The sequence below is a fragment of the Gouania willdenowi genome, chromosome 18 (genome assembly GCF_900634775.1).
Source record: "Gouania willdenowi chromosome 18, fGouWil2.1, whole genome shotgun sequence".
NCBI lineage: Eukaryota > Metazoa > Chordata > Actinopteri > Blenniiformes > Gobiesocidae > Gouania > Gouania willdenowi.
The window spans coordinates 7,590,762-7,616,191 of NC_041061.1; the positions used below are offsets into that span (position 1 = coordinate 7,590,762).

At 37.5% G+C, this 25,430-nt stretch overlaps 1 protein-coding gene across 1 annotated transcript; it reads right to left on the reverse strand.

Moving 5' to 3' along the window:
- Positions 1-5,788: 5,788 nt before the first annotated feature.
- mmp14a (matrix metallopeptidase 14a (membrane-inserted)) lies at positions 5,789-24,452 on the reverse strand. The gene is made up of 10 exons (XM_028475078.1): positions 24,151-24,452; positions 10,155-10,303; positions 9,859-9,981; positions 9,430-9,740; positions 9,186-9,347; positions 8,773-8,912; positions 8,528-8,666; positions 8,288-8,438; positions 7,620-7,735; positions 5,789-6,497 (listed from the first exon to the last, which is right to left on the reverse strand). The coding sequence occupies exons 1-10, from the start codon at positions 24,226-24,228 to the stop codon at positions 6,187-6,189; spliced, it is 1,680 nt and encodes a 559-aa protein (XP_028330879.1). The 5' UTR covers positions 24,229-24,452; the 3' UTR covers positions 5,789-6,186.
- Positions 24,453-25,430: the final 978 nt, after the last annotated feature.

Sequence of the window (25,430 nt, forward strand, 5' to 3'; positions counted from 1 at the left end):
TCCAAAAAATAAACAGACAATTACTTGGAAAAGATTTATTTTTGGCACAAAGCAAAAACACATAATCAGCCAAAAGGTTCTGACCCCCTGATGAAACCCCTGAACTCCTGCAGACCTCTGACGGTGTGCTTTCTGCTACAATGACCATGTTTGGATTTCCAAAGAAATGTAAGCATAACTGAAAAAAAAAGTCAGTGTGTGATAAAAAACAGGGCGATAAAATCTACGGATGTATTTTTACGCGTGGGGACTTTCCTACTGCATGGACTCAAAATGTAGAGTCTACAAGTTTATTTGTCAAAATACTGGCTGTTTTGACAAATGGGGAGGCGGGTTGTGGTAATGTAATTCAAAAAGTAGGAGCAATTAGTTTAAACTGGCAAATAATGGGCATGACAGATCGTGAATGTTGTTAAATTGCCAAAAATAAGCATGAAATGTGGTTGAAAGAAGTTAAAAGTGACAATAATGGGTCAAAATATGTGAAATTAGGTGGGAATAGTGGTGGAAAGTGCCAAAAACATCATGAAAGTAGAAAAAATTGCAAAAAAAGAAGCAAAAATATGGCAAGAAAAAGTGATGAAAACAGATGAAAATATGGCAAGTTTTGTGTAGTTGCAGAAAAGGGGTAAAAATGAACTTAAAACTTGTGGAAACACATTTCATTCCCACATTTCGGAGATTTTTGGAGACTCGCCATTGTGCTACTGACAAAACGTCTGGTTAACTTCAAAATAAGAGCATTATTTACAAAAGCGATAAAAATCTAATGGAAGCAAAGAAGGGATGCTTTTATTATAATTATATTTTCATATTTACAGTATATGCTCCAGATGATTTAGGGAAGTCGGGAGGGCTACGATGATTGTTTGCTAGGCTTTCTAGACCTCCAACCACCCGTTTTATGGCAAAAAACACACATGGAAATATGCAATATCATTCCAAAACATGTAAGTAAGGGTTCAGTCCAGGTCATAAAAATATTTCCATTTCATTTTGCACAAAATCATGCGCAGCCGTGTAATTACGTAGCGCGAGATTATAAGTGAAATTTGACATATTTGTCCATTTTTTTACTCTTGCTAGACATTCAGTCACCCGTTTACCAGTGAAAATAGCATGTGTGAAAATTAATATCACGATATTTTTTCCTAAAATGGCGATATAAATGTATTTATTTTTAAGTGAATAAAGTCTTACCAGAAAAACAATTCTGTGTTATTATTGCGGGTAAAAAATGCCACACAGGCACATTTATTAACAAAAAGCTGCACAATATGTTCCACTTTTTTCCTTTTCTCTTTTAAGGGACAGCATCTGTGAGTGAGTTCTGTAGTGAGGCGTTAGAACGCACTCACAAATCCATTTAACTTCTGTTTTGAGAGGAAGCGAAAGCAACGACTCCTAAAATGAGTATTTTAATACAAAAAAGGTACAAAATAAAAATATAGCGATATAGGAGATAGTGCCAAAATGAAAAACTTGTATCTTGAATCTCAATATATTGCCCAGGTCTAGCTTTTTATTATCCCAAAACATGCATGTTTGGTACTTCTGTGTAATATTGGGGTCGGTTTTCAAAGGACGACAGTGAGATGGCTTTTTTGCCGTTTCAGAACGTGAATTCTCCGTTTCCGTTTGTTTACTGCGATCACGAAAAAGCTCAATAAAATGTTTTATTTTCTACAAAAACACTTTGAGTCCTAGAAAGAATAAATAATTAAATCTCAGTGAAACATTCAGCTTTTGCTAAAACATGATTACAGTCTTAGTTTCCAGTCACAAGGCTTTAATGGCTTTGATGTCTAGACTTTGATCTTTTCTAAGCTTGCAGCATTAGGGATTTCAAACTCTGAGTGTAACGTTGCACTGTGACAGCTGAGGGATGAGATGCTGAAACTCATCTATACGGATGGAATTTGTCCAAACTGAGCCAAAATGGAAACTCCAGGAGACACAGATATATGGAGTGTGGAAGGAAATGAGTGAATACGATAAATAGGACCACTTTTTGATTTTCAAAACATTTAAAACCATTAAATATACACTATACTTGAAATAAAGCCACATACGAGCCAAACTGAGGCAAAACTTTAACTTTAATACTGATTTTAAAAGAAAGTGGATCAGTTTATAGCAGAGATAAATATTAGGAGGCACTCGTACACTTCTTTCTCTGAACCTAAACACATTCTTTACTCCGTGGTTACAGTTTGAGTCTTACAGGAATAGCAGATGTTCAACTGGAAAATTTTTTTTTTTTTTTTTTTTTTTTTTTAGCAGAAAAATGCCAACGCTTGGTGGTTTTTTTCCAGTTGAACTCATGACCATTGGCTCCAAGCCCCGAGAAATGGCGTCAGTTCAGATCCAGACGTTCCTCTGTAGAACCTGCTGAGGAACGTTAGGAAGGTTCAAAGACGACGTTTGACTGGGACTGTTTATGAAAAGACTTTGTGTCTGTTTGATTCAGACGTTCTGTCATAACAAAAAGAAGTACATTATTTAGTATGCGATGTAATGTAAGAATAATCTTGTTTTAATTTAGATTTATTTTAGAAACTGCTTTAGAATGATCTAATCTAAGATAAGCTAAGATAAGCTAGCCAAAATAGATGAGCTTAATAAAGCCAAGATTTGAATAAACTAAGCGAAGATAATATATTTTTTAATTTCAATATTAACTTAGCAGTAAAACAGTAGAAGCCAAAAAACAAACACAGCATAAAACGATCAAAAATACCGACACTTACAGCTAAAATTAGCTCAAAAAGTTGAGTTCTTTTCAAAATAAAACACGAGGATTAGGATATAGAATATCAACTTTTGGGTCCTGACTAGTTGAAAAGTGCTGGTCTTGCTGTCATTGTCATTTTTTAGAAATAATATTTGATTTTAAAAAAAAAAAAAGAAAAAGCATTTATATACATAAATTGTTAAGCTTAGCTAGCAGCTAATGCTAATTTGTTCCTGACACATTTATTTGTTGTACACTTATCTGTCACTAATAGTCATGTAATTCAAATAATCTACTTTAGCTACTTTACTGCGGCTGCTTGTGTTTGTCTTTCTGGTCGAGGGGCGGAGCTACACCTAGCTTAAAGACTAAATAAACCTTAAAACCACTTACATTTCTGCTAAAAACATATGTATTTGGGTCTTAAGTAGTGTTGTTGTTTCATCCTGGTCCAACTCTCAACATTTTAGTCAAAGTATTTTAATTTTGTAGCCTGGCAGATATGTAGAAATATTAGGCAAAGATGTTCACTTCTGGAAGAAAGCATGAGCGTTTGTACACAGGTTTTTTTTTTTTTTTTAATATGCTGAGTCATTTTTTAATGGGATCCACGTTGACAAACCAATGGTTTCCAATTAAAATCAAGAAATCCAAGATGGCCACCATCCGTATTGCCAATTTGGATATTTTGCCATAAATTTGGCTCTAATTGACATAGAAGCATGATTTCAGGCGTGAATTATAGATTTTCCGGTTTAAGGAATTCAATAACATCTTAAAATACTGTAAATTGTGCTCAGATATATATAGTCAAATATGCGCTTAGACATTAGCTTTTCACCTCCGGAACAACTTTACTCGTAGAAAGTAATCAAACAGGTTATAACTAGTACAGTAACAAGTTTTATTTTTTTGAGATGTACAATAAAGGAAAAATGCATCAGTTTAAAAGGTATTCATTGTAGTTTTAACGCTATTGGTTTTTTGAGATTTATTATTGTAATGTTTTGAGGGCCTTAAAGTGAGAAATATGTGTAATAACACGAAAAAGAATGAAAACAGCTTGTAGAAAATAGTTTAATTCCACTTCGATGAAATACAAAAAGTGAAACCAGGCGAGAGAAAAATCTCATACCATTCTTACTGATAGGATCATCATTATAAATATCATTACCATTATCATTGTTGTCAATGAAATCAATTCATCTGCAATTTTGAATGACGTAAAGAAGAAAAAAAGAAAAGAAAAAAAATCAAGCACCATTTGAGTCAGAGTTCATAAATAGCATTACTTGTTGTTTTGGGTTCATTTCAGGTGTTTTTTTTTTTTTTTTTTGCACTGAAACAAAAACACCCTGAACTCACATTTACAGCCTTTAGATCGAATTCTCCAATGTAAACTGGGATACATTTCCATTGTTGTCACGTTACGCCTCTGTCCAGCAGGACTCAAAATGACAACCTACATTAAAAATAATTAAAAAAAAAACACCCATAACCTTCCAAAGAAAAACAATAATAACAATAATCATACTTATAATAACAAACAGCTTCCCATAAGGATGAAATTTATATTAAAAATTGCACCGTATTATTGGAAGATGTACCGCTTACTGACCCGGTCTGAGAGTTTAGGATCAAACTTTAATGTGCTGAACCTGGAAAAGCGCATTAAAAACATCACATTTAATCACAATATTTTTTTTCCATCTGACTGCTTACACTGAGTGTTTGTGAAATTAACAAAACAAACCTAAATATGTACCTTAACGGTAGTAGACAAAGAGGAATTCAGCACTGAAACAATAACTGTTTTTTGTTAAAAGTGCAAAAAAAAAAAAAAAAAACCAAATCAAGACCGGTCAAAACCTTCAAGTAATCACGTTCAAAATAAAACCCCAAAAAACTCGATCTAAGGCATGTTTTTAAGCGCTAACTCGGTCAAGGTTGACAGTAAAGTCATCTAATTGGTCTCTACGGCAACAAAGCGTAATAGTTTCCATTTGGTCACATGGCCATATTATATCTTGTTATCTTATTAAATGTGTCTTTTATATTTGAACTTAATTTTCTTAGCGTTACAGGGTTGAGAAAGCATTGATTTTTATTAAATGAACCTCTTGCAATTTGTGCCAATGTCAAACTAGCGCTGCATCAAAGTCAACGCTAACAAATGTGTGTGAGTTTTACTCTGGAACCAAACCAGATAACCTTAAGAGCAGTGGGTCCCAACCTAGGGGGTCCAAGCCCTCCACAGGGGGCGCCAGAGATCTCAGTCTCATCTGATCTGAGGCTGCGAAGTTGTCAGTTATTTTTGTGCATGTTTTTTTCTTCATCATATTTATGTATAGTGGAGGCTTGACTTATCTTTGACACATGTAGGGGGGAAAAAGGTTGGTTTTCAGCCACAAACTCGGACAAAAAATGTGTTAAAAGTGACCCAAAATGGTGGAAAAGGTGCTGAAATGGGATTTTAAAAACCACAAAAATTGGTTAAAAATTGGACATTAGAGTGGCCAGAAATGGAAAGAAAAAGTGATGAAAAGGGTTCAAAGTGTCAATATTGGCTTAAAAAAGTGACAGAAATGTGGGGAAAGTAGGAACAATTAGTTTAAACTGGCCAATAATGGGCATGACAAATCATAAATGTGGTTAAATTGGCAAAAATAAGCATTAAATATGGTGAAAAGAGGTTAAAAGTGACAATAATGGGTCAACATATGCGACATTAGGTGGGGAAAGTGGTGGAAAATGTCTCGAAAGTGGAAAAAATGTCCAGAAAAAGCCTTTCAATTTAATGGATAAGTGGCAAAATGGGAGTATTGGAGCAAAAATGCATTAAAAGGAGTAAAAAATAGTGCAAGAAAAAGTTATAAAAATAGGTTAAAATATGGAGAGTTTGGTGGAGTTGCAGAAAAATGGTAAAATAAGCAAAAATGTGCTGAAATTGTTTAGAAAATATTATTCGTTTCTTGAAGGCATCTGGCGACGGGGTCCTGACCCCCTAAGGTTGAGAACCCGTCTTAAAGAACTCATTCATGCTCAGGGAGAACACACATTTTTTAGATTTTAATGTTTAAACCTTACAAAAAGGGACAAAAAAAAATGGTTGGATTTTCAAAGTAAAAGTCGAGACAGTTTTCAGACAGCAGTTCAGCTGGAGTCGTCCAGTTTTTTTTTTTAGTACCTGACATGTCGCGATGACATGATGATTGCTTCCCTTCTCTGTGGTGGTGTGTGCAGGTGAATCATGTAAAGAAGTTTAAACATACAAACATACATTTTCCTGATTTCAGTTTATGGGCCTCTCTTGGTTTTTCCTGCTCCTGTAGCGCTTACAAGCTACCAAACATTACATAGTTCCTTTAGTCTCCTCCTCATCTTCATCCGGCCTTTGTTCCTTCGTTCCTTCATCTCTCTCTGTCTCACAGTCTGGTCCTTTCTGTCTTGTCTTACACCTTATCCAGGAGGGATCTCTGGCAGTAGAGGAGGCGTCTTGGCGTGCCGTACTTCCTGAAGAAAAGCAGCGCTCCCAAAGTGATGACGACGAGCACCAGCAGCAGCAGAGGGATCACCACGGCGATAGGCCCCGCCCCGCTGTGCGACTCCTCGATGATGATGACCTCCTTGCGTCCTTTCTTGGGCTCCTCGTTTTCGCAGCCCATCCAGTTGCGGAGCACGGACTTGGGGTATCCGGACTCCACCTTCATGTACTGGTTGTTGAACTTCCAGTACTTGTTGGCTTTGTAGAAGTAAGTGTAAGCTAGGAAAACCAACAGAGTAAATACAACATTAACAACTGCAGCTTTATTAACATTAATAATTGAAAAAAAAAAAAATCTAAATCTAGCATTCATTTTTGTCCCGTTAGGAAAAAAACATTTACAATTTAAGAGTTATTCTACATAATATAATGCTCAAACTGGAAAAAATAAAAAATAGTTTTTATTCCATACAAAATCTGTTTCGTACCAAACCCTGTTTACATTTATACAATCATCGTCTGAGCTACTTATTCCAAGTCAAAACCCGGATTTAATGATGAATATTTCCAGATATTAAAGAGAACTTATTCTAATAAACGTCTGGAATACACACAAGGGAGAAAGTTAATGCTGAGTTATCGCACTCGGACGAGAAATGGTGAGATAACTTCTGCACCCCTTCCGTTGTCCCACCCTGACTCCCTCTTCCCTCTTCCCTCCCCCCCTCACCTAGGTATAACACTGCCATCTCTTTTTTATATCCTCCCTTCAATAAAGATTTTCTTACCCTTTCTTAGGAAGTACTGCTGATGGTCACAATTATGCAATAAAATAAAATAAAATTTTCAAATAAAAAAATGAGAAAAAAAAGAGAAATAGTATTTCACACAGAGAAAGCCTCATTACTTGGTTGTATTTGCAATATGTATTTTGCCTTTTTTTTTGATACTCTTGCCAGTGATTTTCACCATTCTACGGATTTATTAATAATGAATATTCAATACCGGAAACGCACAAAATTCTCTGATTGTAATTGATATTTTCTTATTGGAAAATGAATAAATTTGAAGCTCTAATCCATGGTAATACCAGTGTTACGCCTGTACACGTTGGAAAAGGAGTACTATTACTTTATAATCGGTAGGGTGAATACATGGCATGGTCTGAACCCAGCACATGTTCTCTATTAGATTCTTGTGATAGTCATGTCACTATGTCAATGAAAATGACTACTGTCCGTCTACCGTTGTTTGTATAGCGTTTATACCAATATTTCGTTACCAAATGCTCTGCTGTGATAATTGTGTTTAAGGTTACATTGGGATGTAGTTTGGCTATTGCAGGTAAATTGTAGTCGATTAGTAAGTATGGAATCAGCTAAAGTGAGAAGAAGCACTTACATCCGTCTTCACTCATGATGGCAGCTTTGACGTTATCCGGTGCGCCACTCCACTTGCTAATTGGTTTCGGATAACCGTTGTCGACTCTGCGGGTTTGTTCGTTAAACCTGTAGTACCTGAAAGAAGAGCCACGAAGAAGTGTTAAGTATTTCAATGGCAACCATGATGATGCTCCCATCGGCCTAAGATTAGCATATGAGTAGCGGTTAGCATCCCTCTAACAACCGCTAATCAGTGGTCTTTCTTTTTGGATTTACATCATTGATGTTGCTGCTTTTCTTGAAATATTTTAGCTTTTTTTTGGAGCACTGGGACCTGCTTTGCTGCTATTGTAATAACTAGGAGCTAAATATCAAACTTGACAAGCTGTCTTTAATAGAACAATAGCCATATTTGTTCATGTGATCTCTTTTCATAATACTCTCATACATTGTTATCAAATTCAAGGCATTAAAGTTAAGCTTATTCTCATATTCTTCTTTCACTGATGTATAAAAAGACTATTAGCATTAGCGGTACTCTCAGGTTAATGCTGGTTTCAGTTGCGGAACACAATATAGCGAAAGTCCCATCTTAGATTTCAATTTAAAAGGGAACATGGGAGTGGAAATTGCCTTTTTAAAAGCTAGTTTTGTATTGTAAAGAATTTCTTGCAAAGACGGACTCACTGGCTGCCTCTGAAGAAGAACGTCTGTCCCGTTGGTGTGTAGAAGAGGGCTGCATCGATCTTGTCCTTAGGTAAACCAGAGCCGAGGTCTCCGAGGCTCTTTGGAGAGTCTTTATCCATGGTGGACTCACTGAAAACCCAGTACTTGTCCCCTATAGATTAGATCATAACAGTAGATATAAACGAAGCCGTGAATAAGTAGCTGCATATTTCTTTGCTGTTGATCACAGATGTAACCTGCCTTTGAAGAAGACGAATTTCCCATCATCGTTTTCGTAGGCAGCGTTGATGTTTGAAGGCAGACCCTTCCAGAAGTGACCAATGGCCATTGGATACCCTGGCAACACCTTGTTGTTACGCACTCGCCAAAACCACTTATCCTGCGAAAGACACATCAGACCTCAGAGTTGAAGATACTAATTATGTATTTAATAATATTGATGTCAGCCTTACAAGTTATGCAAAGCTTGTGTAAAGCTTCAGTACCTTAAAAACAAACTTTTCTCCTCTGAGGATGGCGATTGTGTCAAAGTGGCCCTCGCAGATGTCCGGACCGTCCTCCGGTCGTTCGGGGTTTGTTGCTTTTGTGGGACGTGGAGGAGGAGGCGGAGCACCTGACTTTGTACCTGAAGGGGAAAAAGTTGTGAAGACATCTTTATATTTTCAGTTTCTTTCTCAAAAGACAAAAACTACTGATCACTTATGCTTGACTGAGGAAAATTACTTTTCAAAAAATAGTAATGAATCCTTTAGCACTGAGAACAAATTACAGTTAACAATTAAAGATCATTTATTTTTGACTTAAAGTAGAGAACCTACTTGATGACTTTTTGCTAAATCTCTGACGAATTGTCTGAGAAAACATTTAAATTGTTTCATCTACTTGTAAGACAGCCCACCATAAATGGCCTGAATGCCTCGACGGTCATCATCAGGCAGCTGGAAGTTTTCTGTCTCGAACCACTGATAGAAAGGAGCCATGATGGCGGAGGGATCATTGGAGTGCTCCAGACCCAAAGCGTGACCCAGCTCATGAACCGCCACCAGGAAAACATCGTTACCTTCCAGGAAGGAAAATCAAAGTCAAATCAACCCATTCAAGAATAATCCTCATTATCTCAATGTCTCGCTTCTTCGTCTTACTTCCTTGATTCTCACTGTTTCCAGTGCTCCAAGGCTCTGCAAGGTCAAAGTGAGTATCTCCCCCGATCCCATGACCGGGGAAATATGCGTGAGCCAAGAATCCACCCTCGCCATCGAATGGTGTACTGTCGCCATGAAAACCTTCAGCGAAGGACAGCATGATGTCTGCATACTTGTCGGTTTTGCCCCTGATGTGGCTGAAAGGAATCTCTCTGAAGGTGAGAGGAATGGCGCTCTCCCAAACCTTGAACGCCTTACGGATGGCGTCAAATGTGGCCCGTTCGCCAACCTTTGGGGTGTAGTTCTCTATGCTGAGGTGAGGAATGGAGTAAAGTTGAATTTTAGTTCAGGCTATGCAAACACAATATTCCAAAAAATCAACAAAAAACAAAGTACTGAATGGTAACATGGGTAGGGGTGTATTCTGACCTGAAGGTCACCTCCGGCTTGTCCCATCTCAGACCCTGGACAGCATATCTCTTCCTTCTCAGGTTGGTTTTCAGCTCTGGGCCAAACTTATCCGCTACACCACATCGTGGCCGTTTCATTGCTCTAGAAACAATTGGGAATAAACAAAGAATATTTGACATTTTAGCTTTGCATCATTTCAGACGGCTCTAAGTTCTTTAGGCAAATGAAGCCTTTTTGGAACTCGGTTTGGTTTTCTACAAGGAATATTTCTAGGCTGGGCAACAGCTGTTTCTGAATTAAAAATGGGGACTCACTCTAACGTGTTAGCGTCTATGGAACCAGTGACTGTCAGCCCGTAAAACCTCTGCATGGCTGATATTGCTGTTTCAATAGATTTTGGCGAGCGGATGGCCTGAGCTTGAACATCACCCGGAGGCAAGTAGCCGTACAGTTGGAGCCAAGCCTGAAGAAGAGAGAGACACATGAACAAAGATATTAAAATGTATTACATACAGGGAGTACAGCTTAAACCATTTTTCCTCAAGTCAAAGTACAGAGAACAAAAATGAGGGATAAGAAGACAACAAGCAGCTTGACTTCGTGATGGAGAACGAATCTGCTATTCAGCTGAATCTGATCAAAGAAGTGAATATTTTGCGGCTGATGAATGCCACAAAAGGAGGGTATATGTGCGAAATCATACCCTTATTTTAAAAGGTTTTATAAATGGCTTGCACGGCCACGATGCAAAGCAATGATTTTAAACTTTAAGGGCTAGCACAGGGGTATTCAATTCAAATTCAAGAAGAACAAATGTCCGGAAAATCGAAATGTCTAATCATAATGAGCTTTGTAGCTATGTCATTAACTACACAATATCAGTAACTGACCATTATCTGAATTCTGTAAAATTCCAATTTTGTTGTTTTTTTTGACAATTTTTATTGTTACGTAATAGAACTGCAGATAGACATAAATCTTTAGGCACAATGTTCTCCCATTTACAAAATAAAAATAGTACTGCAAACTAAGAGAAAAGTCAATTAAAGGTGAAAATTGTGATTTTTTATTTTTATTTTTTTTAACAATCTGGACTAATTTTACACAAAATAAGCAAATCTTAAACAGTTTCAGGGGCTCACTTTATTTCCCTCTTAAGTCAAACTCCATCTTTTTTAAATAAGAACTTTGCTCGAATTCCTGCCAGGAAAACTCTAATGCGGGTCTATGTGGCGCCCCCTGTGGGTCCAGACCCAGACCAGGACCGAGTGTTGTCTAGCCACTCAGACTGGTTGAGGCACAGCTGTATTCTTCTTTTTAACAGGTTAGGAGTTTGTTCTCAATTAGTATATTAAGTAGTAATTAATATATACGTTACAAGTCTTTAGTACATCTAAAAACCTTTCCCTAGAATAGATCCTGCCACAAGGTGCTTTTAAAACGCATTCTTATTATTTTGTAGTTACTTCTGCTCTGCACTGAGTCATACATGCCAGGAACATCTGATAAACTGCCTGAAAACATTGAAAAACACCTTTGTCAACACAAAAGTCTGAACTTGAAAGCCGGTCTAAACCTGCGCGGTTGTTGATCTCTACCAGATGAATCTCCAAGCTTGTCCGAACGCGCAGCGGCAGATACCGTAACGTGATGAATCAGGGAAACAAAGGGCGTGTGTGGGGGTTGAATCTATGTGGGCTTTTGTACGCCATGTTATCCCACTTATCCTCTGTTTTCAGCAGCCAGTATACACTGAGGTCACACAGAACACTAGTTTAATTGCATTTTCTTCACAAGACTATAACAGTATCTTTGTTGCATGAAAAAAAAACACCACAATCCTTAAACGTCACTTTGATTCATGACAACTTTGTTAACGTAACTTTGTTGTGGTGGTATAAAAACCCAAAGAGGAACTGTAAGCTGAATAAAACGCACAATTTGAAAACATTGATGTCACACAGTGACCCACTCTCTGTCTAGACAATCACAGCCATAGACGACTATCTGTCATGTGGCACAAAAAAATAATTGTCTGTCCACGTCCTCGCTGCCTACTCATCCCTATGACACTATAACCTGTGTTTTATCTGTATACAAGGGAGGGCGCACAGTTAGCATATAGCATAATACTTGTTTTTGTTCTGTTTTTATCATTCATATAATCTACATTTTGGTGCTTTTGCGTTTGTAAATGTTGTGTGCCGAGAGGAAAGTAATTTCAATTCTCTACATGTCTTGTACATATAGTATAATTGACAATAAAGCTGAGTTTGAATTTGACTTAGCATAGCAACAAAGCTCTCGTAGGTCTTAATAGCTTCTGGAATATACTGCTAAAACACTGTTTTATTTGACCTAACAATAGCAATAATGTACAAATATTTAACATTGTGAAAATAACCTTTACATTGTTGAAGAGGGAGCAATCTTGTGAAATATTTATCAAATTATTTGACTTGTCCTTGCTAACCCAGTGTGGAGATAAGATAAGCTTTGTGCTTTCACATCTTAAGAGAGCTTTAGCAGCTTTTAATTACATCAGAAAACTTAGCTTGAAAAGGGATTTTGAGTCAAAGTCGTTGTTTTACCGAATGGAGCCTAACCACAGACAGTTAGCAAAAATGTTAGCCCTAGTGACTAGCGTTAGCCTCGAAAAGAGCCCAAACACTTGCCTGGCTTCCTTTATTACATCATTTTCTTTCTTTCTTTTATTACTCAGTGCTGCTTTTTTCTATTTTGTTTTATTTCTTCTCCCCTAATTTTTAACAAAGCCTTGATGTAGCAAAACCATCTTTCAAATTAATTTAGCATGCAAGCTAGCATTAGCTAACTAATAAAACTTCGACAGACTTATTTTCACAAGCTAACATTACGCTGAATATTTGTGATGAAGCTATTTTTTTTTATCTTATTTGAAAAGAAAAAAAGGAGTTAACATTGTATGGAAATGATTTGATGAATGACGTTAACACAAAGCTACACTACAGTAGCCTAATAGTTAGCTGGAAGACGTTGACCTAGCTAGCGTAATACTTTGCTCTGAAAACGGAACTGAAATAATAAAAAAAAAAACCAACAATTTCTTGTGGGGTTGAATGCAACTAAAGTGTTTCACAAAAGCTAGCATTAGCATTATAGCAAAAAATAGATATCAATCCATGCTCAAAAATAGTCAGCTTTGATAAACAAAAAAAATATTGCAACCATTTTGCTTTTCAAGCTTGAATAGGTTTGAATTACGGTATTTAAAACTAGATGATTGTTGTCTGTGTGACAAAATACAGCAATTTAAATCAAAACTTAGTCTGGAGTGGGCTAATAAGGAACAAGTTTACACGTTATATTAGATTTTTTTCCCCTGAAATTATAGCAAAAACAAATGTGTTTGAGTATAGTTGAGACTTCAAGCCTTGACTCATATTTTTGTATATTCAGCTCAAAGACTGTTATGTTATTAAAATGGTAATATGATGATTGCCCTCCACAGGGTGATGAGTTAATGTCATTAAAATTTAAAGCAGGTTAACCGTTCAGTTGCGCAGGGAATCTTTCCAGTTAACATATTTTCCATTTGGATCTCAAGCCACATATATAACGCTGACCTGATGATCATAGCAGCTGTGTTTATCTTCTCATCTCTTGGGTTTTTTTTTTTCTTCATTGGAGTCACAGAGAAATGCGTGTGCTTAAATACACTTTTAAGAGTTTCCATTTGATGTAGCTCTTTATGCTCTTTTTTAAATTTTTTAATCACAATTGCAATCGAACCAACTACAGTAGCTAGACTTATCCCAAATTCACGTGTTAGCTTCACCTAAACCTTAGATATGTCATTTTGCCACATGTTGCAGGTTTGGGCTTAAAGGGATCCACCCAGCAAAATATGGTTGAAAGGATATTAAAAAGACGTTTTGGCCATATGTCTAAACAATGTCAATATTTGGTAGAAAAGTGAATAATATGAATTTAGTTAGTTTATTAATTAATTAAAAGTGTTCTATCTTACCTTCCCAAAATGTAATACCTAATTGTAGGAACCTTTGTATTCAACTTGTACTAGGATCAGATTTTGTATTTTTGGTCCAAATTAGCCCAAAAAAAAGGGTTAAAATGGTTGAGCTACTTACGCTAAATGTATTTCCAATGATTATTTTTGGGCCACACTTGGACCAAATGTGCTAAATCTAGATTAAGTTTGACAGTCCAATAACAACCCAATTTCAACAACTATTTTGGGACAAATATTGGAGTTGGACGGCCCAACAGCAACTAAATTCCTACAACTATAATTAGGCTAAATTGGACCAAGTTGGACGATTCAATGACAGCTAAATTTCAACTACTATAAGATGGACCGACCAGATTTTAGCCCAAAAAAGAACTAAATAATGACGTTGGTTGTTGGGTGGAGATTTTTCCGTTTTCACAAATGTGGCCTAAGACATTTAAAATGTACTTATTAGGAGATCTATGCCTAACAAAACACAGTATTTTGCACCATATTCTTTTTATTACCTTCAATGGACTGTTGAAGACACACAAACCCTCAGGTTAGAAGTCCTTTTGGGTTGGAGTCCTTCGACAGTCTGTGATTTACTCGCTAACTTCAGCCACCAGAGTGTCAACTGTGCACTGTTTAAGGGAGAGTAAAGGGCCCTTAGGAGAGCTCTTCTTCTCTGCTTCATTGTCTACGACCAAATCTCAGTGTGGGAACTGTCACCCCCTGCGGTCATAGATGATTTATCAGGTCACAACTGTTTTTATCCTCTTTCCATAAACAAAAGAGGTTTAAATCGACATCTTTAACTTTTCCTGATTATTTGGATCAGGGGTTCTTCAACTGGTCTCACCCTGGGAACCACATTTTGCCACGGTCATTAAATCGTGACCTAATTTATTTTTTCTAAAACAGCTGTTAAAAACACACACATATAATCTTTTTTTAAAAATAAATCTATATATTTTCCCGTGCAACATGCATTTCACAGCATTCCTGTCAAAAAAAAAGTTTCTTTCAAAATAAAAGACCAGTCCAACATGAGAGTACTTTTGGGTACTGACCCACAAGTTGAGAATTGTTGATTTAGAGCCACCAAAAGCAGCACAAATAGGCATTTTGACAGAAAAAGCTGCTAAATGACCTAAAAATAATTGTGAATGTTTCACCTTAATAGGAAACAATGGGATGTTTACAGGCAGTGGGGCCGTGTGACATCATCAATCACGTGATTTCAAGATGGCGAAACACAGGCTCTAAAACGGTAAAGTAGTCCCATTTTAAAAAGTTAATAAAACTAATATGGTGCCATATAACGAATTTTGATATTGATATTTGATATTTCTAATAAGTGTATTTCAAAGGTTTTAGGCCACATTTGTAAAAACAGTGGAGGATCCTTTTCATGCTATTGCCGCCAGCAGCTGAAAACCAAAGCATGGAGACAAGGATGGAAATATAGGGCTACCTGTGCACACACACATGCACACACCCATGCAGCAACACACAGCCACTGTTAGTCAGGTGGTGGGCCTCTGCCCAGAGAACAAGGTTCACTTATGAACTGCGCTGCGGAGAAGCAACTTATCCCCCTCTTCCTGCCCCTGTGTATCCAAACTGACCAGTGCTGTGAGATTTCGCTGAATTTTTCTGAAGCATCTAGTAAATTTAAGCGATCTGTGAGTCAGTCTGCCTCTAAAAACTGAGCAAATTTACTCTGCTGACTGCTGCTAGTGTGCGTTTGGCTCCAGAGAGGTGATGCGTCCACTTCTATAAAAGCACTCCTTAAAATCCAACTCCAGACCTCCACTTCTCTTCTCTGAGCACCAATACTCCTCCACCACCACCACCACCTCCGGTCGGGGACGCCAGATATCCCAGCGAGCGCCCCTCCTCCCACAAGCCGCCATCAAAGCTTCTATTTGTTGAGACGTGGACATGGCTGCTATTGTTGGGCAGCCAGTTTACATGCAGCCTAGCTCTGTGTGGTCAGAAAGGTTGGCTGCTGCTGGTTGGTTAAACACACCACTGGCTCAGAGCTGGCACCTCTGGTCTAAGGTTTAATGCACAAAGACACACAACCAGTGAAATGAGCCGATGTTGAAGCTGTAATTTGAACACATGCATAATGTCCGTGACCTCCTCGTGACCTGAAAGAAGCAACTGATCCTTAACTGTCATCACAAGTATCGTTTCGTTACCCAACAGAACGTTTCTAGAGGCTTTGTCTTTGTTCCACCACATATACACAGACACACACCAAGTCCCAACCAGAAGGAATTTTCCAACTTGCTTATGTTACTTCAGTGTCCCAGCCTTAAAGCTGCAGTATGTAAGTCTTTTTGTTGCTTTATTTGGTCAAAAATCCAGACTAACCTTTAAGGGTGTAAGAAGAAATTGATTTGGCGATATATCGCGATATTTAACTACGCGATTATTGTATCGATTCAAAAAATGTCCAAATGGATTTTTTTTTATCATGTTTTTAATTGCAGTAACATAAACTCCCGGTCACTAAGCCTACTAAACTTTCAGCAGATCGTAAGTGTTCTTAGAGGACACTGGACCTCTGCTTCTCTTGGCTCTGTATTGAAGCTTTAGAAAACAAGGAGCGTGAAGCTACTTTTCAGCCAATCAGAGATCTTTTTTCTGCCCCATAAGCTTTTTTGGGCTTGACTATTGGCCGCTCGATTAAAGTCTAAAAGTTTGGCACAATGGTTAAACGGCAAAACAAGCCAAAAAAGTAAGAACGACGTGGAGAAGCAACGATCTATGGCTATGTTCACACCACAGGTCAATTCCGATTTTTTTGCCCACATGTGACAAATATCTGATTTTTTTCATGTCAATGTAAATTGTACAATTCCGATTTTGTCAAATTTGACCCAGGCCACTTTTATGTGTGGATATAAATCTGATACATATCTGATAGTTTGCAATGCGACTGGTGTCTGAACGTCGAGGTCGCATTCTATCCGACCTTTACATCATCAAAATGCGATAGCGTCATAATTCTGCGTTGGAGACGGAGTGGCAGGGGAGGGGGGAACCCCGGTGGAGGATGTAAGTCAAAAAAGTAGACGGTGGAGGGAGAATGAGTTCTCAAAATTAATACATATTTATTATATTGAATATATGATCAGTGCCACAAACACCCCAAGACAAGATACCTTCATATTTACTTCCGTAAACATTGGTGCTCGAGTGCGCACTAGTACCTCAGGACCTCTTTTACGCATATGGGTCACTTCAGGTTCGCATTCCGTTCATATTCCAAACAGATAGAAGATGCATTTAATGTGTAAATATGAACGAGCACACAAAAAAAATCGAAGTTTTCAAAAATATCTGAATTGAGAATTAAGTCCTGCAGTGTGAACGTAGCCTAAACATATTCATATGGAACGAACTCTCTTGTTCGCGCAGACTCAAAGCGGGCATCCGCCCCACGTACTGGTGTCAGAGGGAGGGTGATACCAGACGGGATAAATTGCATGTAAACCTAATACAGAAGCATGTCCAAGGTGAAGAGAACATGCGCAATGTGGATGCGGAGTGGTGTGAGTCTGCTCTAACCTGCCGCTGGGATCACTGTGGTCACCTGTGAGCTTTGAGGCAAATTGAGGACAGTAACTACAGAATGCAGAGTCTCAAACAGGGACTCCACAATGCTTGAAAATGTAAACAGTGTTTACGGTGGTGATTTCTTTTTTTGAGTAAATGATGTTTTACGAGGCATACACTAAAATTTTATTTAACAGAAAAGCAATATATGATTGTTGTCAATATATTTCATAAAAAACTGTATCTGATAATGTAGAGGTAGAATTTTTGAGCAGAGTAGACAAACAATCCTACAAGTTCATAGTGATTATAAAATCTACAGAAATACATAAACAAATGATTGAAATGATGACCTTTTATATGAGTTGGTCAAATACTGTAAATCAAATTCTCTGTCGATGATGCACATTATTTTTGTGATATCACGTCTGTATAAATCATCAGTAAGACATTTGAATTATCTTCTGTTGCAACTCGGTCTCACGAGACCGAGTTGCAACAAACCACAAGTTCCAACTTTTTCTTTAAAAAAGCGGATGCAGACTTTGCGTTAAAAAAAAGGGAAACTCCATGTTTGTTCGTCATACACATCATGTGAGGGTTGGTTTATATTTGTGCAATATTGACTTAAAGGAACTTCTATTTTGGACCGGCGGAAAGTTAACACTGCAGATCTATGCAAACCTTGCATAGAATGAGAGCAGGAAATAACTAAACCGGGTTAGAAAATGATCTCCAGCGCAGCCGGAGCAGGAAAGGAAGAAACATTATAGAAGAAAGACTAGGCAGAAGGCGACTGAGTGCTTCTACCAACTCCGTCTGAGTCAGTTGTTCCTCTCTCTTCGTGCCAATGGAAAAAAAACGAAGGATTCGGCTCCACAGTGGCCTGATCTCACACTGCCTTTCGTCCCTGGCGTCTCTGACACAGTTTAATGGTTCAAACAGATCAAACAGTGTGTACGCTGCATGGTTTTATTACACTTATACTAAAAACCTAATGTCGCTACTTATTATTACACTTTAGAAAACTGCCAACTGTGCAGTTTTAGTTGGTTAAACTATCAAAGTTAATTAAAGAAAAATGGAATTCATCTCAAAATGACATTTTATACAACCACTCCAGCACTGTTTGTAATTTGTCCCCAGTCTCATCATTACATGTCTGATTCAGCTCATTTTTACCCGTTTTGAACACAGAGGTGATGGAAAATGGGGAAAATACGCCCCCTCCCCTCACCCCATCCAATCACATTGATTTTAAAGCAGATATAAAGGTGTGAACCTGAGTTGAACAATAACGATTTATTAAGAGATGGTGCTAATCGTCAGATATCAGCATTTAAATGATGGCCTTTTTTTTTTTTTACTGAGATCTGTTAAATAACATTTAACACCAAGACACTACTTCGCATCAGGGAGGAGATCAAAGTAGAGCGGCTGCAGAAACGTTCAAAAATAATTTCCCAAGCTTTTATTTTGAAGGTGACTTAAAATGTGACAAAAAAATCAATTTATGAGGATACATTTGGTGCTTATTTGCATTTAATCTTTATTTAGTATTTCATCCTTATTCTTATGTTAATACAACTATTCTCTTGGTCTCTATGTTTTACTTTTACTTTTAAATGATGTATGGGTCTTTTGTTTCTTTATTTTCACCCTGCACCCGATAAAGTAATCTGAAGAAAAGTTGTGTTTTCTATACTTTTAGTTTCGTTCGAGTCTGTGGCTTTAGGCAGGGAATTTTACTGATTTTAAAGCTCTTAAAGCTCAGGTTATTAATGGTTTTGTATGGTTTGTTGTGTTTTAAAAGCAGCTAATAAAGTAAGAAAAGGGACAATTTCATTCTTCTTTTGTTAAAACTAGTGAAAAACTACCGTAACTAAACATGTCAATTTCCACGAGTGGTGAAATAACCCTAAATTGGGGTCCAAAATAAAAATTACGAATTTGCATAACGAAAAATGTGTTTTATATCCCAAGAAAGAGAAACATTTATATGATAAATTAAAACAAATCAGATTTTTTTTCTTACATTCCCACATGCAGATATGGGCCAATGAAAATAAAAACAATTTTTTTTAAAAAAATTCAGATTTCAAGAGACTGTCACCCAAGAACCACTGCATATATGTGACTAATCATTAGTGATGTGAACAGTCTATGTTCATAGCTCTAAGCTGATCACATTACAGAGAGCTGAGGCATATGTAAAGTTGTTTACTGAAGGCCCAAACATGTTTAAGCCCCAAACCCTGACTAACTTTTTTTCTATTTTTGAAGGGCTGGCATGTCCACCAGATATGATGTATAACAGATATTTTTGTATATTCTGAGAGAGTAGGTGGAGCTGTATTACTATACCAAATTCCAGTTTCCTATGTGGTGTAGTTCTGAGATATTGGAAGCTGAAAATGGAAGAAAAATAAGGACTAACAAAAATTGGTTGAAATGACATGGAATGGCCATGAGATTGAGCACAGACTCTCATTTAAATGAGATGATTTCTTCTTCGAACGCACTCATTCCCTTTTGTGAAGAAAGACTGACCCAGGAATGCAACAACGGCACTCAAAAACAGCTGGTATTAATGTTTGAAACGCTCAGGTTTCGCAGACGCCTTTTTCTGCACATCTGGCCTTCGACTTTAGGTTCAATCCGACCACGAAACAGAGCAAAACTGTCTTAAACAGACAAAATCTACACTAAAAAAAAAACGTCTGTTTTCTCCCTGTAGTGAAGCATGAGATATATACTGTACAGGCTTCCATTCCCTCTTGAAGCTCATCGGTTTCTTATTAAAGCTGATCCAGCTGACTTTTTTTGACATCCCTGCAGATCTTCAGCAAAGCTAGACTTTGATGCTACATCAACAGTTTGATTCAAAAAAAAAAAGAAAAAGAAATTGGAGACAGATGTGTTGTGACTGAGCCTCACATCACGAGATGTGTCTTTAGGAGCCGTCAGGAAATCTACACGTCTGAGAGATCCTGTTTTTAGGACCTGTTGTTTTCCCGGCTGCCCACTTCCTTTGCTCACATGGGTCGGACCAAGCAGAAAAAAGGTTAGACCAGGCATAAAAAGATGAATGGAAACAGATGGTGGACCAGAAGGAGGTATGTGGGGCGGTTCACCAAAGTTGATCCAGGTCATAGAAGAGAGGGCAAACCTATCGGCAGTTCTCTGGCCCAGTGTTCATGGTCATAGTACCATGATCAGGACCACTTTAAAGGCTCGGAAGAAATGCATATCCCCATTAATAATGATACAGTATGTATGGGAACTCCTTAAATGTGCAGCTCTGATCCGATCCAGAGGAAGCTCGTTGGGGTCGTTGTGAAACCAACTTGACACAACTGAGCCAAATTTCATAAAGATCGGTCAATTACGAACCAGGATATGATTTTTTTAAATATCACAAGTATCAAGAGGGTTTTTTAAACTGATCCAGATTCAAGACATTAATCCGGATCCCCTCCAAAATGTAATGGAATCTACCATGGTCCAAGGCAGTGGCTCTCAAACTTTCTTAGCTTAAGTACCCCTTTTCTCTTATTTGGGAACCCAAATACCCCCTTTGTCTGACTACAGTTTGCTCAGAATACTATGAAAAAACAAACTATACACTATAATGATGGAATGAATGAGTGATAACGCACAATTTAAAGAATCTAACTTTGTAAAGAAGTCGAATGAAACAGTATTTAGTGCCTCCTGAATAGATTTACTGTATTTATTTTTGCCATTTTTGGTCATTTCTCGCCTAGTGTGAGACCAAGACTGACCTTTTTTATTTTCAGTTCATGGTCTAATCAAGATCATTTCTATCATTATTATTATGAATAATGTTGAGCCGATATTGATACTAGTATCGGGGGGGGGGGGGGAATACGGCACTAAAAGGATGGCATCGGTATCAGCAAGTACTAACTATTAACACGCCGATACCATTTACAGTATCAAACTCTTCTTCAAACGCAGCGCCTTGTGTTTTTCTCTCTATGTTACGTATTCACTGCACGCCGAGGCAAGCTATCGCTATTGGCCCGCAGCTACCGCTCTGAACCAATCGCGCTGCCACGTTTTCATGTTGCCGAAAAACAAACAAACGTCCCAACACACGAGAGAAAATGTTGGCGATTTTGAATACCTGATTTTTGGCAAAAAATAGGTAATATATTGTATATTATTAACACCACAGTTTGATCATGTATCGGTATCGGCTGATATATGCAACATGGGTATCTGTATTGGCAAAAAAAGGCATCGGAACAACACTAATTATGATTATCACTTTAACTAAATATAAACATTAGAATGCTTTCAGTTGTTCATTTTCCACTCTCTCTCCCCCCATTTGAGAAACCCTGATCTAAGGTCTATCTTTGGTTAAAATTTTGTCTGAATTCATTGAGTACTTTTGTCGTAATCCTAAACAAACAAAAAAAAACGCCTGTGGAAATAAGAAGCTATTTCCGATTTCAAGCCTTTGATCAAAACGATACCAACCAACCACATCACATTTCCCCAATTTCCCCAAGTTTGTACTTTGACTTATTAATGATACATAAAGTATGTAAGGCACCAGCAATATCCAAGCAATAAGTGACAGATATCAGTCCCTGAAGGATTTTCTCTTATAAATTTCATTGATTTTGTGACAAATTTTTATGTGATTTCAGGAAATTATGAGTCGTAAGTTCAAGTAAATCGAGTCCTTTGAACAATTTGAGATTTAAAATGTGATCCTCCAAATATTGTGGAGTTTCATTAGATTTGTGTATTTAGACGGGGCTGAGTTATCTGCAACTGAATTATATGGTAATTTACACAATAATTCATGTTTTTTCTGTCTTTTTTTTAACTTTCTCCTGTGGGCAGAATTGGATGATCTAAAGGGCCACATTTGGCCCCCGCGCCTTGCGTAAGTGTCATTTCCATCAACTTTTAGCCTTAAACAAATGTCATTTCCCTTTGATGACCATCATGCTAAAATAATCTTTAGCACCCGGCTGAGGTGTGAAGTGAGGCCTTCGCGTGTCACATCCTGCACTGATGAGGAAACTCTTCTTCAGCAGAGATGTGGGTAATTATTGTGACATAAACAGCCGAGGTGTTTGCAGACGTTGATTATCGTCATCGAGGGGGGGGGGGTATGAGACGTCCAATTTTGTTTGCTTTTGACTCACACGCCAGCGTCTTGTGGTCAGTGACTAAAGTCCTCCTCCATGCATCCTGTGTGCCACTCAGACTCTTGTAAATTCAAACTAAAACCACCTTTTTTTTTTTTTTTTTTGGACACTATCGGACTTTTTGGGCAGTGAGTCAAACGCCTTTGACTTGTAGGTGTTGTGTAGGTGGTGCAGACAGAGACATCTAAACCTTTGGAGAATTCTTATAATTTGGCCTTGCGGTGCTGTTTTGATAACAGTCATGTGAGTGTGGTCATTACAGCTTCTTGTTGTTGTTGTTGTTGTTGAACTCAAAGAGATACTTGAGACAAACCCTATAAAAAACACTTGGGCACTTTTGTGAAGTAAATACTTATTTAGACCAGTGGTTCTCAACCTTTTCAGCCCATGACCCCTAATATAAAGGTTCCAGAGACTGGGGACCCCCAGGGGGAATAAAGGGGAGAGATTTTTTAGACCCATCCATAAAGTCAACAAAATTATGGTCCATTATTCTATGAATCTGTGAAAACCACATTTATTTATTTATCTGAATAACATCCACTGTTATCCAGGAAGTGTATTATTATTTGCACCATAATCATCTTAAAGATGTAAATCCTTCTTTTAATCAGAAATAAAATGGGTTAAAAGTGACCAAAAATGGTGGAAAAAGCGGTGAAATTTGGTTTTAAAAACCACAGAAATTAGTTAAAAGTTGCAAGTTAGAGTGGCCAAAAACTACCATAAAAAGGGTTCAAAGTGTCAATATTGGAACAATTAGTTTAAACTGGCAAATAATGGGCATGACAAATCATAAATGTGGTTGAATTGCCCAAAATAAGCATGAAAAGGGGTTAAAAGATACAACAATGGGGTCAACATACAGTATGCAGCATTTGGGTGGAAAAGTGGTGGAAAGGGTTTATAAATGCCTAAAATGTCTAGAAAGTAGAACAAATGTGCAGAAAAGACATTGAAATTTGATAGAGAAGCGGCAGAAATTGATTAAAAAGAGTTTTTTTAAAAAATTGCAAGAAAAAGTGATGAAAATAGGTTCAAATCAGGCAGATTTGGTGAAGTTGCAGAAAAAGCAAAAATTGGCTCAAATTGTTCAGAAAATATTCTTTGTTTCTTGAAGGCATCTGACGACCCCTTCCTAGTGTCTCGGGACCCCAAGGTTGAGAACCCCTGATTTAGAACAAGCAGACCTGATGACAGAATGGGATGTTTTCAAGGGGAATGATTTCCACTGTGAGGACAACCTCTGTCCAGCTGTTTTTTTCCTAAAGGCTGTCCTTACAGTCTACAGATGAAAACAATTACTTTCCCTCCCCCCTCTCTTTCTGCACCACCCCCTTTTTCCTCAGAACAAAGCAGCTCAGTGGAGATTTCAGGCTGCAACATGCATCTCCAAAAGGTCAAAAAAGTTCTTTTTTGGGGGGATTTAAACATGTAGGAAGAGTTAAAAAATCAACCAAAAATGAAAAACAGATGAAGAGTTGCAAGACAATTGAGGTGTAGCCTTGTCAGTGCACAGTTTTAAATAAAACGTGTGTATTTATGCCTTCTTACCTCTGCTTGGAGCACATTTGCAGAGCTGAGACCAAAGCAGCACAGACTGCACATCAGGGTGAACATCTGGAGCAGCATTCTGCTTCCCTTTCTTCCAATAGAAAAAAAAAAACTAACTGTCACTAATAGAAAACCGTCCCTTTTTCTGTTGTTTTTAACGTGGCTGAAGGAGAAAAAAAAACCTCCACAAGGACGAGCTCCACAGGAGCCAAAGGTGTTAAAAAAAAAAAAAAACCGCACAAAACGCCTCCAATTTCTCCTACTGTGGATTTAAAGCTTCATCCTGGGGCTCGCGGTCCCGGAGCTGGACTGAGTGGAGTGTGAGGACGTGGTAAAGAGGGAAAGAGTTTTTCTCCAGGGTCCTCCTCCAGATGTGCTGACGTCACCGGGGGGGGGGGCGTGGCGACATCTGCTGATTGATGGAGCAACAGGAAAAGTCACACAGATGTGATTAAAAATTAAGTTAACATTGAAAACTTAAACCTGAGATGATGAACACAATTTTATGATCGTAAAGTTGCGCATGCTAAAATAAACGCAACATTTCGCAACAAACCACGTTTACAAAAAACATATGTGATTTTTATTATTTTTTATTTTTTTTTTTTTACTTTTGAACAGACTTACAGCAATATTTGTGAAATTTCATTTTTTTCTCTCGTAAAAATATAATGTCAATATTATATATCTAAATGTTAAATCTAAATATTAAATCTAAATATCATGGGTGAAACTAAATATTTGGCTGATATGCAAAATCACAGTTTGGATTTAGATTTAACATTTAGACTTAATATTTAACAGTTAGATTTAACAATTAGGTTAACAAGTAGGATGGGGTGACAGGGACGTTAGAATGGCCTTGCCAAACCTTGAGCGTGAAAAACAGAAGAAAAACATATTTGCACTTTATTATTAAAGTTCTAAAATATGTGATTCCAAATTTTGTGGTTTTTTTTAATGCAATTTGAAGAAGAATATTCCAATTATATATATATATATATATATACAGTATAAAGAAAGCGAGGTTTTTCTTTTTTTTCTTTTATTATTTATTCAGTTAAATAAATGCAATTGTTGTCCCTAAGAAAGAATGAGAAAAACTTTATTTAAGGGAGGATATGAAAAGAGAGGGCAGTGTTACACCTTGGTGAGAGGGGAATGGAACAGGAAAGAGGGACTCGGGGTAGGACAATGGAAGGGATGGGGAAAAGTCAACTATTTTAAGGTGAGAGTGCAGTGGGAGCGGGCTCTAAGAGTTTTTCATTCTTCAAAGGGAA